The 16,710-nt window shown below is 44.3% G+C and overlaps 1 protein-coding gene across 1 annotated transcript in view; it reads right to left on the reverse strand.

The window, feature by feature from the left end:
- Positions 1 to 14,659, reverse strand: part of RNF11 (ring finger protein 11) — a 30,521-nt gene extending 15,862 nt beyond the window's left edge. The window contains exon 1 of the mRNA XM_053950094.1: positions 14,026 to 14,659. Within this exon, the coding sequence (XP_053806069.1) occupies positions 14,026 to 14,148 (123 nt within the window). The 5' untranslated portion in view covers positions 14,149 to 14,659. The remainder of the gene's footprint in view (positions 1 to 14,025) is intronic.
- Positions 14,660 to 16,710: the final 2,051 nt, after the last annotated feature.

A 16,710-nucleotide genomic window follows, 5' to 3' on the forward strand; every position in this document is an offset into this window, starting at 1 on the left:
AAATTATCTACATATTCCTTTGTCCAGACACCAGAAAGTGCCCAATTTACACACTTGCTAATATCCAGTTTTCAAGACTGTACTGAAAACAGTTGTTATCCAAATTAATATAATCTCTGACACAGTGTAAAAACTAGCACTAATGCTTGTCATGTTTAATTCAAAGCTAATTTAAATAAAATACAAAAGATAATGCTCATTAAATCCAAGCCTCATTTTGCTGAAGCCAAGTCAGCAAACACTGTCATACCCACTTGGAAGTTTAAGACACTAACAAAACAAAAGCTTTAAATGTGAGAAAATAAATTTTTGGGCAAAATCATTTTCCGTTAGGAATTCTGGTTTGATCTCAGGGAGGCTTTTGATAGCCCACTGGTGGAAAGTACCTACAGTGGAGCACAAATGTTCTTGGCCAAACCCTTTTTCCTGCAGCACAATCTACAGGCAGAAGCAGGAATGAAGGCAGGGCTGAATAAAAGACATACATTTTTTTTCTGCTGAATATATGCTAGCTGGAAGTTCCACCTGTGTTGCTTGAATAGCACCAGGCAGCTGCATCACTAGTGAGGATTTGGCCCATGGCAAGCAAAATGTAAGGCCATCAGTGAACAAGTGTACATGGCATTATTGCAGTCTATGTCAATCTACAGGCACTTTACTGCTGTAACCACTCTGCAATTAGGATTTTAAATATTTGTCTTACTTTAGTTTGCTGTATTACTTAAGTCTTTTTTAAGGCAGAAAGGGCGCTAGCTACTGCTCTGGTTTAAATAGTTATATTCTGTCCAGCTGAAATGCGTAACTGTATTCAAATTGAAACCTGGCCAGCATATTCTGTGAAATAATCCAAGGAACCTTAGTGGTCTCATTCAGAAAACAATTTCTACAGCTTTGCAGTGCCCCACAGCCTTGGCAATGTTGACAAGGAAGGGTGTGCTCTCTGCCTCAGCAGCCCCATCTCCTGTGGCTTTGAGTGTTTTTTTGGTAGTCTCCAAGCCAAAAGCTAAGCCTGACCCAACACAGTTAATGAGATGCAAAAAAAGCTGTAAAGATGGTATTTACTGCTCGTGTTCAGTGTTCCTGGTTCTGAATTCAGAAAGCTGAACAGAAAGATTCTGAGCAAGGGGGACTGAGATACATAAGAGCACAGCATTACTCCAGCAAGGAGAACTGGTAATGCTGCATGAGTGGATGCATGAAGAATCAGCACGATTTGTTTCTCAAATTTATTTTCTGAAACAGGGTTTTGTCCCTTTATTTGCTTTAAGTAAGACTGGCTTCAACAGGAAGCCAGTGGCCTCTTCTGAGTGATGCCAAACTAGAATAAGGAGAAACAACATATAAAACAGGACAGTCAAACTGAGGCAGCCAGCCTAGCTCCTGCTCTTGCACAATTATATAATTTCTTAATTCTAAACATTTTAGACTACAAGGAGGTTGTTTTATTAAAAGCCACGGACACTGGCAGTCCTCACATACATATGCACAAAGGTAATCAAACTCCTAACAGCAGTGACAAAGCTTGCCAAGCAACATTCAGACTTTGGACACCATCCACGGAGTCGTAACTGGAAGGCTTGTGTGAGGAAAGAGGCAGAGCAGAACCCAGGACGCAGATCAATGATGTTACTGTGGTCAGTTGTGTCCCAAGGGACAGCACAGTCTGCTGCACAATATGAACAGGCTGCCCAAGCCTTCAGACACTCCTGCACTTACCAAGTCTACCCATGAACTGTTAGATAACACTAATGAAACTTCTTTAACAAAAATAGCAAAGAAAAGCACTCAATCTTTAAAGGTGGTTGTGGTAGACAAACTTAAAATTCTTTCTTGTGGTTTTTTTTTCTGGTTTTGGGTTTTTTTTTTTTAACCACAAAGATCACATTTAAGAAATAAAGAATTATTTCTTTTCAGCAGAAAAAAAATGTATGTCTTTTATTCAGCCCTGCCTTCATTCCTGCTTCTGCCTGTAGATTGTGCTGCAGGAAAAAGCCTTTGTCCACATCAGACATTTGTCCTGAAGCAGTAAAATCCCTTCAACTGAAATCACCACCCTGCTGAAGTTAAAAATGGCAACTTCAGACTGCATTTCATGTGCAGACCATTCCCACATGCACTCGCTGCCCAAACCAGTATCAGATACTCATCCTGTGCATGCTCTGGTACACAGCTGAGTCCAAGTACAGCCTTAATTTCAACATGGAAAAGCCAAAATTTCTGTAGTGCTTGGCAGCAATAGCACACATCTACCTGACACTTCTAGATCTTTCCACAGCTGTCACTAAGTAAAATGCAATCTACAGGTGGCAAAGAGTGCTGATAAATCAAATCACCACCAGGAAGTCAGTTAATTTCACTAATCTGACCAGAGGAAGACTAAGACAACCCACTTCAGACACTTGAACGGTATGAGCTGACCCACCAAGCACCTGAGCCACCATGAGTGACTGAAGAGAACATGGCTCCATGTGGAAAAGAGGAGGGAAAAGCTAAACAATCCCTTTTTGGCAGCAGTGGATGATTAGATCAGACCTTCTTGTCCCAGAAACATCTACACACACAACACTACAAGGCACACCACATTTTTGCCTGGTTTCAGTCAGTGGTGTGCTGAACATCGAGACAGCCTCCAAGCCCCTCCTCAGGCTTTGGCTGTGTTCATTCCTGAGCTCGGCCTGTTGAAGTCATTATTTGTAAGTGCTGGAGCAGGATCCTGCCATCAAGTTAAATGAACACAGCCACAGATGCTGCTTTCTCCACATGCCAGAGGTGTACACAGCCCACCATAGGAGCACTGATGGGTTCCACCAGCACTGGCCCCGCTATGGGAAAGCCGCAGGAGAGGAGTGTGCAGTGTCCTTAGGCAGGCACTTTCTGTAGGGACTTGGAAAGTTCCCTTCTCTCCCCAGAAAGGCTGCAGAAGTCCAAACTGCTCAAGTTGCTGATGCACTCAGATAAACTCTCCTGGATAAAAAAAAAAAAAAAAAAGCCTTATGCTGACAAAAGGACGGGCAGATTTCCCTCAGCCTGCAGTACACTTCACCGTTTGACTCACCACCCTGAGGTGGAAACACTTGCCTGATCCCTCAACACCAACAGCCTGCTTGGTAGCTCTGTTGTATAGTTGTTACTACCATTTTCCCAGTTTTTGCTTTCCAATAAAAACACCACTGTGCCAGCAGTGCTGCTTGCAGGAATCTCCATCTGCGTGATCTGACTGGAGCAAAGAACACACTGACCCCAGGATATCACGTTCTGAGTCCTGTGCAGAAACTCCTGCTGGCACAAAGGCAGGATCCAATTCACTCCTTTTTACAGAGGGAGTTGGTCATTTTTCAGCTGCAGCACATTGAGGAGACACAGAGACATAAAATTCAGTGTTACAACTGGAAGTTGGGCAGTCTTGGCCTTCACCTGGCTGTAATCCAGTCAATGATATGTGCATAAGATAGACCCCCAAAAAAGCAGGGAAAAAACACCCTCCTTTCCTACCTCAGCCTAAAACTTCAGGTCTTTTCTCTTTCAGTTCATCAGCTCAGAGTAAATGACAGCTACATAAAGACACTTCAGGAGATGCTATATATAGGGTGAAGTGAACTTTTCCCCAGGAAGCTCTAGATCTAGGTCATCTTGCTTCTTCTGGGAGGCAGAAAAAAACAGGTTACTCATTGAACAAGAATACAGTTTCTAAAGGAAATAAAAGATTACTTGGAGCACTAAATCTTACGTGGATAGTATTTTTTTGTTTCCTAAAGGACTTTTAAAAACAAAACTCACTATGAAACACTGTCTCTTTGAATACCTGACTTCATCCACTTTAAACTGAGAAACCCGCTATATTTTCAGAAAGAATGGGCATTCTTTAGTAAACTTACTTTCAGTAGTTTAGCCATACAGTGAAGCAAATACAACTTCAGGTCTCAGAAATTTCAGGGAGTTTGTCTATATTCAGACATAATGTAAAATCCCTCCCTGCACCTCATTTGTGATTCTTACAGGGGGCTGGAATGGTTACACACAACCCAGCAGAGCTCCAGGCGAGCTTTCATATGAATCCACTCCAATGGATTAAATACCACGTTCCCACTTCCAGTCAAGGGCAGGTGGGAAAATAACCAAGGATCTCACTCAGGTTTGGGCCAAGGGCCACCATCTAACTCAGCCACTGCAGCAACATGAAGGTGCCATCAGCTGAAGAGGTGCGAGACCAGGGCAGGAAGAGTTTTCTCAGCTCAGGACAGACCTCAGTGCAACACTACCTGTGCAGTCCTCCTCACCCACTTCCAATCAGCAAATCCCTAAAAATTGTCAAGTAGAGGTGTGGGCCTGTATTTCAGTTTGGAGACTACAGAGAGGATTTCATTAGTTCTTGTGAGAAAAATCAAAACAGCCTACAGAGACTCAGAGAGCCAGGAACTGAGAGGTGAATAAGCACTAACCAAGAAAAGAATTAACAGTTAATTTAAGGTTAAGTATTTGTGCTTGAATTTTAAAACTGACTCTCTTCCCTTCCAAGAAGAGTAATATACTTTCAAGGACACCATTCTCCACGGGACAATCCACAACAGCCTCCAGGTCTCCAAATATATAGATGCATCATTAAAGAACTCTGTGAAGCAGAAACTAAAGCAATGTCTTAGTCATATTTCATAAGCTAAACTGAAGATAAATGGACGCAACTGCAATCCAAATCATAATATATAAAAAGAAAACAAACAAGGGAAATCCCAAAACATCAGAAACTGGCAATGACAATTAAGCAAGTACTACTACAGAGCATAAAATAAAGTCTACAGATGTTAAAATATTAATTTCAGTGTCTTAACTAAATCTGAATTTAGAGCATTAGTTTGCTGAGCCTTTTATGTATTTTCCACTGAATACAGCAGTTCACTGCTTTTTGTTAAGCAACAGCGCAAACCAAACCAGTTTAGCAGTTTGGTACGTCTGCAGTCAAGTAATGCATGCTTACACTCATTTGTTCAAAACCTGGGAGCAATCTCTTTTCTTTCTGAACTTTAAATAAAATTAATGCATCCGGGCAAAATAAATACTAGTCTTAATCTATATTGCAAAATTACACAATGTCTGAATTAAAGATTTCAACAACTGTGTTAATAAAACACTGTGATTAACGTTCAGTGCACAGAACAAGCTCTGTATCTGGCTTCAATTACAGTGATGAATAGAAGTCAGACACAGGCATTGGCCCAGAGTATTCATGCATTATACTGTCCCATAGATACTGAAATAATGGAATCTGATGCACTTTGATCTCTTAGATAAGCCTCCCACAGCTCTGAAACAGAAAGGGCAAGAGCACCCAATCTCATCCAATTCTGCAGCGTTCGCACACTGAGTCATAAGAGATTTGTATCCCCACTACCAAGATACATCTTATGGGAATAAATACAGAGAAATATTGCTCCATTTCCTTCTGGCTAGAGCTTGTACACAAATCATCTGGAAGCCACACAGAGTGAAAGTGGTGAGGACTACAGGGACACTTTACAGTCTCCACAGAGCTATTTACTTGGACAGTAGTTATGTTATATTTGTGGGATATATTCTAGTCTGATTTTCTCTTCTAATGCAGTTTTGCCATGACGCAGATTAGAAACTGGCGGCATGTGGTAGATGTAATGGTTTTAATCATGGTTGCAGGATGGTCAATTCCTTGCTTTTGTCCAAACCAGCATAGACTGACTCATTTTTTGCTTACAACTGGATAGTCAAGCAGCTTTATTAAATTTTATTAGTCATAAACCAGGAGTTTCCTTGATGCTTCTAAAACCTCTCTTAGCAGTCCAAACTCCACTGGGATGTGGGCTAGCTACAGTCCCAAGCTCTGGGAAACTCAGCCCTGTCAGCCACCTGAAACTTGTCTTTGAGTGAGGATGAAGTTGTCCCTGCATGAGCTTTTGGCCTTGGAGTACAGGGTACTACATGCAAGGACTGCTCCTGAACCTTGCCTCCAAAAATACAAATTGCTCCCTCTGAGCAAAAAGCAGATGGGAGGACACAGAGGCCAAAAATACAGTGTCCAAAAATACAACCAAGGGAAACAGGTTTCAGTATTGCAAGGATAATAGTCTGCACATTCATCACTGCATGCTGGGGCTAAGGGAGGAACTCCATTTCCTGAGTCACAGTTTCTCTCATCCTTCCAACAGTTTCAGTCCTCCCCCGAGCACCTCAGGTCTGCATCAGCCCTCAACTAAACCAATGGCTCAAAACAGAGGGAGGACAAGAAGGCTCAGAAATCAGCCTGGCCTTTGACAGAGGGTACGTGTGGGTGCAAATATGCACAGAGCATGCGTGAGCGTTGTGGTGGATCAGCAGAAATGCCCAGTGCAACACCCCAGCTGGTTGTGATTTGGCTGGCGCAACCGCGGTTAAAGGATGGTTCTTTTATCTCCTCCTCCAGTTGCTGCACGTATCTGCTCTTTGTCCATGTCACCGTGTGTGGATCCTGGCCCAGCAGCTTTTATGCCACCAGCATTCTGACTTTCTTCTTCACTGATGAGAAACAGAGTGGTTGGCAGATTCCTGTGGAGGGGCTGGTAAATAAAATAATCGCTCTCTGTAACTGTTTGGTCTCTTGGAGATTGTTTCATTAGTTCATATGAAAGTCACTGTTGATTTGCTTTAGTCCATTCCACAGATCATTATCTCTTCAAAACATAAAAGTGGTTTATTTTCCGTGGGTCAGAAACTGACTCCAGATGTACAGCCAGCAACAGCTGATCACAGCACTGAACCCAAGGTACATACGGGAAACATACAGGAAGAGCTTCCTCAATGCATGGTGGTCCTAGATTTTAGGGAGGGTGGTATTGCATGTTTGGGTTGGCTTGTCCAAAAGAATGCATGAGCTTCCAGCATAGCAAAGATTCATCACCCTGATTAGGCAAGATTTCTTATTACCATCTCCACAGACTCTTCATCCTACTAATCAAGCATCTGGAATGCAGGCTGCCAAATAAATGCTGAACTATCAGATTCCAAAACAGATTTTAGGAGACTTATCTACTGCTTTAAACAGATCTTCTGATAAAGCTCCCTCTCTCCAGCATCAGGTTTGTCATAAATTTCTGCAGAGGTTCCTTTTGTAATAGAGGGACATTATTTTACTAAAATCAAATTACCATTGAACACTTTACAAACTTGAATTAAATTACTAAGCATGCCTGCACTAAAGATAAACTTTATTACTCCTTCAATCCTCTTTTTACAGTGAAGAAACTAAAGCACAGAGCAGTTGAGTGGTTTGCTAAAGTTACAAACAGAACAGAACACATTAAATAAGGATGATGATAACTTACCCTAAGGTTGTTAGAGTGGGGTTTTTTGGTGGATTTTGTTTTGTTTAGTCTTGGGGCTGGGAGTTTTTTTGGTTGAAGTGCAGTTTTACTCAGCAAGAAGTTACACAACTCTAGCTCTGCTGGGACAGGTCACTGCTATAGCTGTCCCTGAAGAGGCAGCCAGAACATGACAGCATCTTCTACAAAAACACATCCTACCTTCAGGGAGCAAGACACATCTTTGCCTCTGAGACCTTCATAATGTCAGGGCCAATTTTTCTTGTGGTCTAAAGTCAAGATCGAAGCTTGCTTTGCCTTTCAGAGTCAAGAGAATAGTGACTCTTCAGCTTTTTCCCTAAAAAAGGTTTCATTCTTATTCAACCATGACATCTCTAAAAACCTGCTCATTTTGTAATTCTTTGGTCTCTGAGGAACTGCTTCATTAGCTCATAGAAAAGTCATGGCTGACTTGCTTTAGTCTACTCCACAGACTTACTTCTCCAAAATACAAATATGTTTCTCTGTGCATATGGGGAGGCAGAAACAAGGACAAGCACAAAGACTGGAAGATGCGAGTCTGCCACAAGCAAGAGGTGTTATTTTTAGTTTCTTTGCCTTACATTCTGCAACCAGTTTGACTACAGCCATTAACAGGGTCTGCAGAAGTGCTCATTAAGCTGAGCTTCCTTCCTTTGTTGAAGTGATGAACAGGGGCACAGGACAACAGGGACAGACTCTGTAGAGCATCTTGAGCCAACTTAAGACACTTCTTGCAGAAATCCACGTGAAGCACAAAGCAATACTCTGTTAAATGTGATTATGAACATATTATCTTCTTTGCATAATGCCCCTTGGAAAATCTTCTGGACAGAGTGGTTAGGAACAGATCCTTACCAACTGCCAACTCAACAACAGTGAATCTAGAAACCAGCTCTAATTTTATAAGAAAGGTGGTAACACAGAGAACTCAAACATTAGCATACTCTTCCCACTTCCTCCAGCCATGCCTAACACATTTTTAACCAACTGTAGTTTAAAATCTGTTTTAAGCAGATAAAGAATTACAATATTCAACCAATATTAATTATTTATTTAAACTGTTCATGAATGGGTGTTCTCAAGATTGAAGTTACCTGACTCTGTGATACTATCTGGTAACCTTTACTTTCAGGTCTGTCTTCCTTCCTCTCTTCTCCCTCTGCCCCCACCAGATTTTTTCACCAGCAAAATGAAAGACAGCCCCCATCAGCCAGTGTGGCAGGCTATGCTGGAACCAATATGCATTGAGACAGGAAATAGAGGTGCAGGTTTTTTCTAACTGTTGTCTGGAAAGGAAGTTTAGACTTAGCACCCTCAAGAAACTTTTCACCTAAAACTGATTAGCAGCAATACAATTCTCGAGACAACTTGCTAAATTCTTCAGCTGTGGAAGAATAAGAAGCGTCATGGCATATTGTTCACTAACCAAATAATCCTCAATGCTACTATGATGACAGTCATAATACATATATTTCATTACTGTATGGAAAATGAACTGTATAGCCCTATACTGATATTTAAAAAAAGGTTTATTGCATTGCACATACAAATAATTTACCAGAACTACAGTATAAAACATGGAACACTTACAGTTTTTCTGAATGCAGGTCTAAATTACATCATAACTATTTATCAGGAGTGACTTTATCACTTAATGTTTGGTCTTTCACAGATAAAATGTTATTCCAGAAAACTACTAAACACTTCATTTCTGAGAATTAATTACATAAGGTCACTCAAGCAATCTCATCCTTGAAGAGAAGTACCAAACATCACTGGCTACTCTACCACTTCTTTTCCATGCAGCAAACTCTCAACTTCAGCTCCTCCAGCCCCTCACTGCAGCTGATTTTCACCTTGGGCACTGCTGCCAGAAGGCACCAACCAGCAACACAGCAACAAAAACTAAGAGTTTGAAGCCCTTTGAAGTTTCCAGCAGACTAAGGAATTGTGGACTGGAGTTATATTTCAGTTCACATCTACAAGTGCAACTGTAATTCATACACATCATCACCAAGATGTGGAGGACAAGCAGAAAAAAGGGCAAGACATGCATAGGCAACTTTTAAATATACTGCTTTCTCTTATATGAAAGTAGCCCTACTAGCTGCTTTGCTTTTTTTCACGGATAGCTTTCTGTATGTAACGTTTTCCCACTGCATCTTTGCCCCTTTTATGCTGTTCCAACATAGATCAAGAGTTCCAGCTTTGCACAACCACTCCATGGTAGATTATAACCTGTTACACTACCACAGTCTCCTTTCTTGTACAATACACACAGTCACAGATCATTTCCATTGGGGCCCAAGGGAATTTTTGTTCAGCTGTTTCTATAAATGGGTGCAACTCCTAGATCAGAATTCATTTGGCTAGCAATTTTTAATTATATTGATTTCCACGCCTTTGAAAAGACAGCATGAGAACACCAATGTAACATATTACTTAAGTTATGAGGAGAGAGTAACAAAGGCTTGGTTTCTCTCTTGAGCAAAAAAATATGCAACACTCCCATCCACAGGGCAAGGTTCACACAGAAATGCAGTGGGCTCTTTCAAAAAGATTCTCTGACTGTTCAAAATGGGCACTTCTTCAGCATCTCCAGGGCTGCACCCCCTGTGCTGTGCTCCTCACTGGCCTATGGCATTGCCAGGACAGGCTGATGTGCCACCTCCCTGAACTGGGAACAGCTGGAATGAAGCACAAGCCAGAGGGATGAGGACATGTACACTGTGTACAGGTGACACTCAGCTCAGAGGAGGCCCAAGGAGGGCAGCAACCTCAGCTTTAAGAGAAGCCATGAGACATCCTAAATTACACTTTCAAAACCTGCTGTCCCCAACAGCTTTTGGAGGATTATGGGAGCACAGCACTGGGTTAAGCTCATGTTTGTGATTTCTCATCTCATTTTGTGCCTACAGCCAAATCAAATGAGTATCCAGGCCAAAAGGTTTTAAATTAATCCCTTCAAATAAAAAAAAAAAAAGAAAGAAATCCACTAGATCTACTGAAACATTTTATCTGGGCCTGTAAGACAACACATGGTGGTACAAAGTACCAGAGGGTGCTCTGGAGCTCTTCAGGTAAAATATTTTATCAGTTTATCTCCCACATCAAAATATCAAATGAGCTTGTATGAGGTTACTATCAACACCAAGATGTTGTGTTTATTTTTCATATTTTTAGCTAAGTAATTTAGCAAGGGTCATACATCTTTTTAGAAGACTGCAGTGTATTTTGTCCACAGTAATACTTTTTAGAAACGTAGGGAGAAAAGATGCAAAGCATTTTGTACTTTACTGGATAAAATTTCCAAAATTGAATAAAATGGCAAATTATTTCCTACAGCTATTAAGGAACTATTTAAGAACAGAAATATGAGACAAGGATTAAGAAAAGGGACACATCTGTTCTGCAAAAAAAAAAAAATCTTTGAGGAGAATTACTAGAAATAAGAGAAACTGAAAAAAACCCAGTGAACTTGTATGGAAAAACAGCAGAAGGCATATTGCCAACAGATGGTGAAGAAGTCATACACCAAAAAGGAAAACAAAGTTGAAAGCATACTCAATTTTGAGGACTTGAGAAAAAAAAAAAAAACAAAACCAAAGCTAACGTCTTCCTAATCACAGATTCCCTGGTTAAAAATGGAGCTGCATGTTCTTAACACTTAGGGAAGCAGTTGTAATTTCTGGGTTCTAAAATGGAGGCATTCAAAATTAGCATCTGTCTATGAAAATGTTGGTCCACTCTTGAAATCACTTCCTTCCTCCCCGCTATGAAAACACACTTTTTTTTTGTGTGTTTTCATTTTTTCTCGTGTTAGTGGTTAAGCTCAATGCACTGGAAAATATTTAATGGGCCACTTTCTTATTAATTCAGATACCTGTTTAAAAAGATGCTTCCTCTCTGAGGCCTTTCTGAAGCAGCTGGTAACAGGTACTGCCACAGGAACCAAGACACAGGTATTTGCAGAGCCTCTCTATGGAAGTTATTGCCCATTATTCTATGTGTCCATACTGTCAATCCAATTCTCAACCTCACTTTTGGAAGTAGGAATTTTACACAGCCAGTCTAATAGCACTCACTGATCAAAGGAATTTCACATGCTATACTGCAATTTTTACTGGGGGTACATTTTGTAGTTGGAACTCAATAGGTAAATAAATATTAAGCCATAACAGGAGTCCCACATGAACATCCCTGGCACAATCCTTTCAGAACACAAAAAAGTACTTTAAATGTCAAAATAATTCAGAAGTCATCTTCTACAACTGCGTATCTTCCCCCAGCAAACCTCCTTCCCTTAGTTTGCATACCTTGCAAGAGCTATTCAGGAAGTTGACACACTTGCTGCAAACCCAAGAGCAACAGACACACCAGATTTTACTTTCTTCTAAAATATGCAGCTGACATTTCAGCAGCTGGCTTCAAAACTGTTCACCTTCCAGTTTCTCAAGGCTAGTTGCCACAAGTAAGTTTTCAAACTTGTTTTATCTCCTTCCTTGCTTTCATTCCTAATGTCTACTCATTATACACTAACTCTGGTTAAGATATTGAAAGAAGTAATTACCAGGAACAAGGGCACAACTTTCCCATTTGTAACAGTGACTCTGAGCTGCCACTTGGAAGTCAAAATGGGTGACTTATTTCTAGCACAAAAGTAATACTGGAGCATTAGCAATTGTTCATACTTAAGAGTTTGTGTATCTTGTAAACATTAACTAATTTAAAATTATAAATCCCCTCAACCTCTAAAGTGCACAAATGTTGCATAATATTGTAGCTAAGGCCTATTTTTTTTTTAAAGTCACAATCCATTGTGGCTCAAAACCTGTGGAAAGAGTAGCTTTGATTTTGACTATGAGACACTAAAGGCTACCCTAAGGTGAAGCTTTAGGAACCGCCAGGATCAGTGGAGGAGTTTTCAGGACAGACAGTGATGTTCGACACAGCCAAGTGCCTGTGGGCACATCACCTGATGCTGCACAGCTTCTTCAGCTGAGGGAAGGCTTGCTATGAATACACTTACTCGATAATACACACCTGTGGGTTCATTTATTTTACTGTCTGTTGTGTTCTCAGTCAACCATCCACACTTACAGACAAGTTCCTCGTCAAGAAAAAAATTGTAAAAACCTCTGACGACAGAGTCCTTCTCTATGCCAACATCCACACTAGAAGGCCTGTATAAGGCATATACATGATTGGTGACTCTTACAAGAGCTAAAAGGTTGCTTTCAAAGGGAAGAAGAAAACAAAAACCCTCACAAGTCTTCCCAGAATCATAGCTATAAATGCAATAAATTGCACAAACAGTCAAACTTTATATGCTGATTTGACAAAAATACAATGCACTTCTAAACTTCACGGACCATTCAGACTTAATTTAGAACAACACAACCTTTAAAACCTTGGACTTCAGCAGACATAGATCAGAAATCAGAACAGAAAAATTCCTCACGGAATTTATTGTGACATTCAGCTTTCGCACTCAAAACAACAATCAGGCACACACTGCCAAGAAACATCAGCGCAACTTCAGGGCACCAGCAAGGGCTGCTACGTGTAGGGCTTCTCTTCAACACTTACGGGGCTCCTATCAGGGTGGAATTCTTGAACTCGCTAAAGCATTTGTAGATTACACGCCTGTCTGGTTAAATACTTCCTGCAATTTTGTTAATTATACATCAGGCTCTGCAATTAGGGAATGACTCCCATCCTAGAGAACATACAGCTCTCAAGTTACCCCCCGAGAATGTGTGTTTCTGTAGATGCCTCTGGTACGTATACTATCATCCCAGACAGGAAAATATTTTCCAAACTTGAAGAGAACGTGCAGTTCTATCGCTGGATGGTTTTCCTTTTCATTTCTCAGTGCCGTAGACTGCTTGTTTAGGTCAGTACACATTTCTGTACGTGGGGGTGGAGATCTCCGGGAGCAGACAAGTGCAACCCCAAGTTCAGGTTCCCTTTTCGTGTCCATCCCTTCCAGAGGCGGCCAAACGCAGACTTTCACACCAACGCCATCCTCCCTCCACATCGGCGTTACCCTCCGCTGACAGCAAACCCATCAAAGCAAATGCTCGACCTTTTCCTTCTTTCCCCCTTGATCCGTCATCAAGATGTAAATTAAGAGATTCTCTCAGAGACAAAAAAAAAAAAAAACCAAAAACCAAAAAACCCACCGAACAATGGGGAACACTTCTCCGCCGGTGCCCCACAGGACGGAGGGAAACAGGATCCCCTGCGCTGGTGGAGTTACTTAGTGGGGATCAGATGCTGCTAAAAATACGGGAGCGGTGAGAGCGGGCCCGGGCAAAGCCCGGGCAGGGCCCGCGGTCCCCGTCCCGGAGCGTCCCCGCGCCAGACGGTGATGTCACCGCCGGCGGCAACAAAGGACGCGGCACCGGCCGGGCGGCCCCTGCCCTCCGCCCCCCGCCCCGCCGGCGGCACCGCGCCTCCCGCCCGCCCGGAGCGCCGGCACCGGCCGAGACAAAGCGGTTTCCCCCGCGCTACGTGCGGGCGGAAAGGGAGAGGTTCGGGCCGCCCAGCGCCGGAGCGGCGGCGGCGGGGAGGCGGCGGCCCCCGGGGCGGTGCGGACCCCGGGCAAGCGGCCCCGCGACCCCCGCCAGCCGCGGCGAGGCCCCGCTGCCCTCAGCCCCGCTCCCGCCCCCTCCCCTACCTGATATGGCGGCGGCGGCTCCTGATCCGGCTCAGCCCCGTCTCCGTAGCTAGCTCTGTCCGACTGGGACTCGTGGAGCAGCGAGATGTCATCCGAGGTGGGGGACTTGAGGCAGTTCCCCATCTTCCCGGGGGGAGCGCGGCCCCCCCCTCCGCCTCCTCCCGCTCCGGATCCGCGCCCTCAGCCTCCCCGCCGCAGCGCGCAGCCCGCAGCCGCCCCGCCGGGGAGGCTCATGCCAGCCCCGGCCCTAAGCAGCTTAGCAGCTGCAACCCGGCCGCCTCCCGCTCCGCTCCGCAGCCGCCCCGACCCCTGAGCCGGGGGGGCGGCAGGACGGGCCTCCCACCCCCCGTGGGGCAGCGGGCTCCGGTGGGTCCGCCCGCCCCGCAGTTCTGCCCAGCGCGGTTCTGCTTCCCGGTCACCAGCTCCCTGCGCACTGGGCTTTGTCGCACGGGCCGCCCTGGCTCCTCCTCTCACCCCTCCCCGCCGGGCCCGGGGAGCAGCCACGGGGCCTCGCTGGGCTCCGCACCCCCCGGCCCCGCCGCGGGGACAGCCCTGCCCGCCCCCGGCGGGACGAGGCGGGACAGGACGGGCTGGGGAACCCAGCCGCCTGCTGGGTTCCCCCGGCCCCAAGATGGTGGGAGCCGCTTCGCTCCGCCCCCGAGCGCGGTGTTTGTTTGTGTTCCGGGCATGGCGGAGCCGGCGGCCGCTCGGGCCCGGCGGGGCGGGACCGGACCGCAGAGGCGACCCCGGCCCACCCCGGCTGAGGGGCTTTGTGCGAGGCCCAGGGACCTTCCCAAGGGTTCCCCCGCGGGCGGGTCCCCAGGCAGGGAAGAGGGTTCCCCGTGCTGGTCTCTGGCGTGACCCCAGGGGCACGGTCAGTGTAGGCACAGGGCAGTGAACCCCAGAGTGGAGCAAAATCAGCAGCAGGCACTTGGCTTTTGCGTTTCTAAAGGTTTTTTATGCGATGAGCAGGTACTCTAATAAGCCATATATTTAGCTCCTCTTTTTCTCCTTCATAAAAATATATTTGGATATAAGTCCAGGTAAGTACTGATAAATGCAAATTTGAGGTTACTGAATGCCCTTGTGTCACTGTGTTATTGTGCCAGCACTGACCCACACAGAGTGCAATATACGATGGTCCTATCAGTGTTCTTTGGTTCCTCAAAATGCATCCTTGGCCTTCAGAGTCACATAATGGGAAATACTTTAAAATCCAATTTTTAAAGGGAAGTATTTTTTAAGGTGAAGCAAATATGGTGCAGATAAGAGCAGCTGCGAAGTCCAGTCTGTAAAACAGTACAGCGTGGCTGCTGCTTATCACCAGTTTGTCTGCTGATACAGCTCAGGCTTGCTTTGCACCTTCTTGGGTCAGAGTATCTCCAGACCTGCTGTTCACAGTGATATATTTGCCTCCACAACCTTTGCTGGTGGACCTCTGTCTGAGATCAGAGTTTTTGCTGATTATCCTTATGAGTTCATTCTTGTAGGTTTCATTTTATTACTGTTTAGGATGGTTTGTTTTGCTGCTTGTCAATGGGTAAGTTAAACAACCCTGGGTAAAGCCTGTGATTGCTGCCATTTATGGTGTTCTAACACGGTTTCAGGCTTTTCAAGGAAACAGAAACTGAAAATGGGGCAGGATTGTGAGTGTTGCTCAAGATAGAGAGGCTTTGCAATGGTGCATTGTAAATAATGACTGTGGTACATGGCTTGCTCATTTGGGTGTTTATCCTATGAGTCTGTTGGCTTGGTTTAATAGAATTAGGCAAAGCAGTTGTTGGAGGGGATCCAGTGAACCACTGCCTCACCCTGTCATGATTTTCAAGGTTAAGGCAATGTCAGAGCTGTCTGCTGTGAGAACCTGGTGATGAAACTCCAGCACTGTCACGGGTATTTTCTTGTGCAGTTGCACCATTGGGAGCGAGATTACGGGCAGCTAGAAGGACTGAGTTACTCAGCTGTTATCTCGTGTTTTGTTTTCTCTGTGAGGCTCGAGCCTGTGTCGTCAATGTAGTTCAGTGAAAACCACAGGTCACACTGTGCTGTGGTGTGGGGCTGTGATCACAGTTTTGATCCTCCACAGTGAGGAGGTCCTATGGAAACCTGTGGTGCCTCCCTGCTGGCTGACGTGCCAAAATAGCCTTTCTTTGGAAACCAGAGTGCAAACTGGTCTCATCCTGATATGCAGTCAGGACATAGGTGGGATTTCTTCTGCATCTCATGGTAGAGATGTTGCATTTATTTACCTTGAGGCTGATCTCCAGAAGGCATAGCTGCTAAGCCCAGTTAAAACTTTCCCCTTAGTAGGTACAGGATGCTCCAAATCTGGGCGTGTTTTAAAAAATGCAGACTTGTCAAGTGCCAGAAGAGACCTGCTTTTCATGGTAGACTCACAGAGGCCAAAGAGGAAGCAGAGGTTCATGTTTGGCCTTGCAACAAGACACACTGCACCTGTGAGAGCTCTGAAGGGGGAAGAGCTACTACCAGTCATGCCTGGATTTGAAGTAGGGGTGGTTGAAGGCACTGCTTTTCCTGTTTTGTCAGATAGGTCATTAATAGTGGTTTTGCACCACCGGCTCAAAAGTTGTACAAAGGTCCAGGAGATGGAAAATGGAAAAATTTTAGTGTTCACAAGTGTCTTTTAATATCCCTGCTTATGCTGAGGTGTAGCTGTGAGCTTGC

Source organism: Vidua chalybeata, chromosome 9, assembly GCF_026979565.1.
Source record: "Vidua chalybeata isolate OUT-0048 chromosome 9, bVidCha1 merged haplotype, whole genome shotgun sequence".
NCBI lineage: Eukaryota > Metazoa > Chordata > Aves > Passeriformes > Viduidae > Vidua > Vidua chalybeata.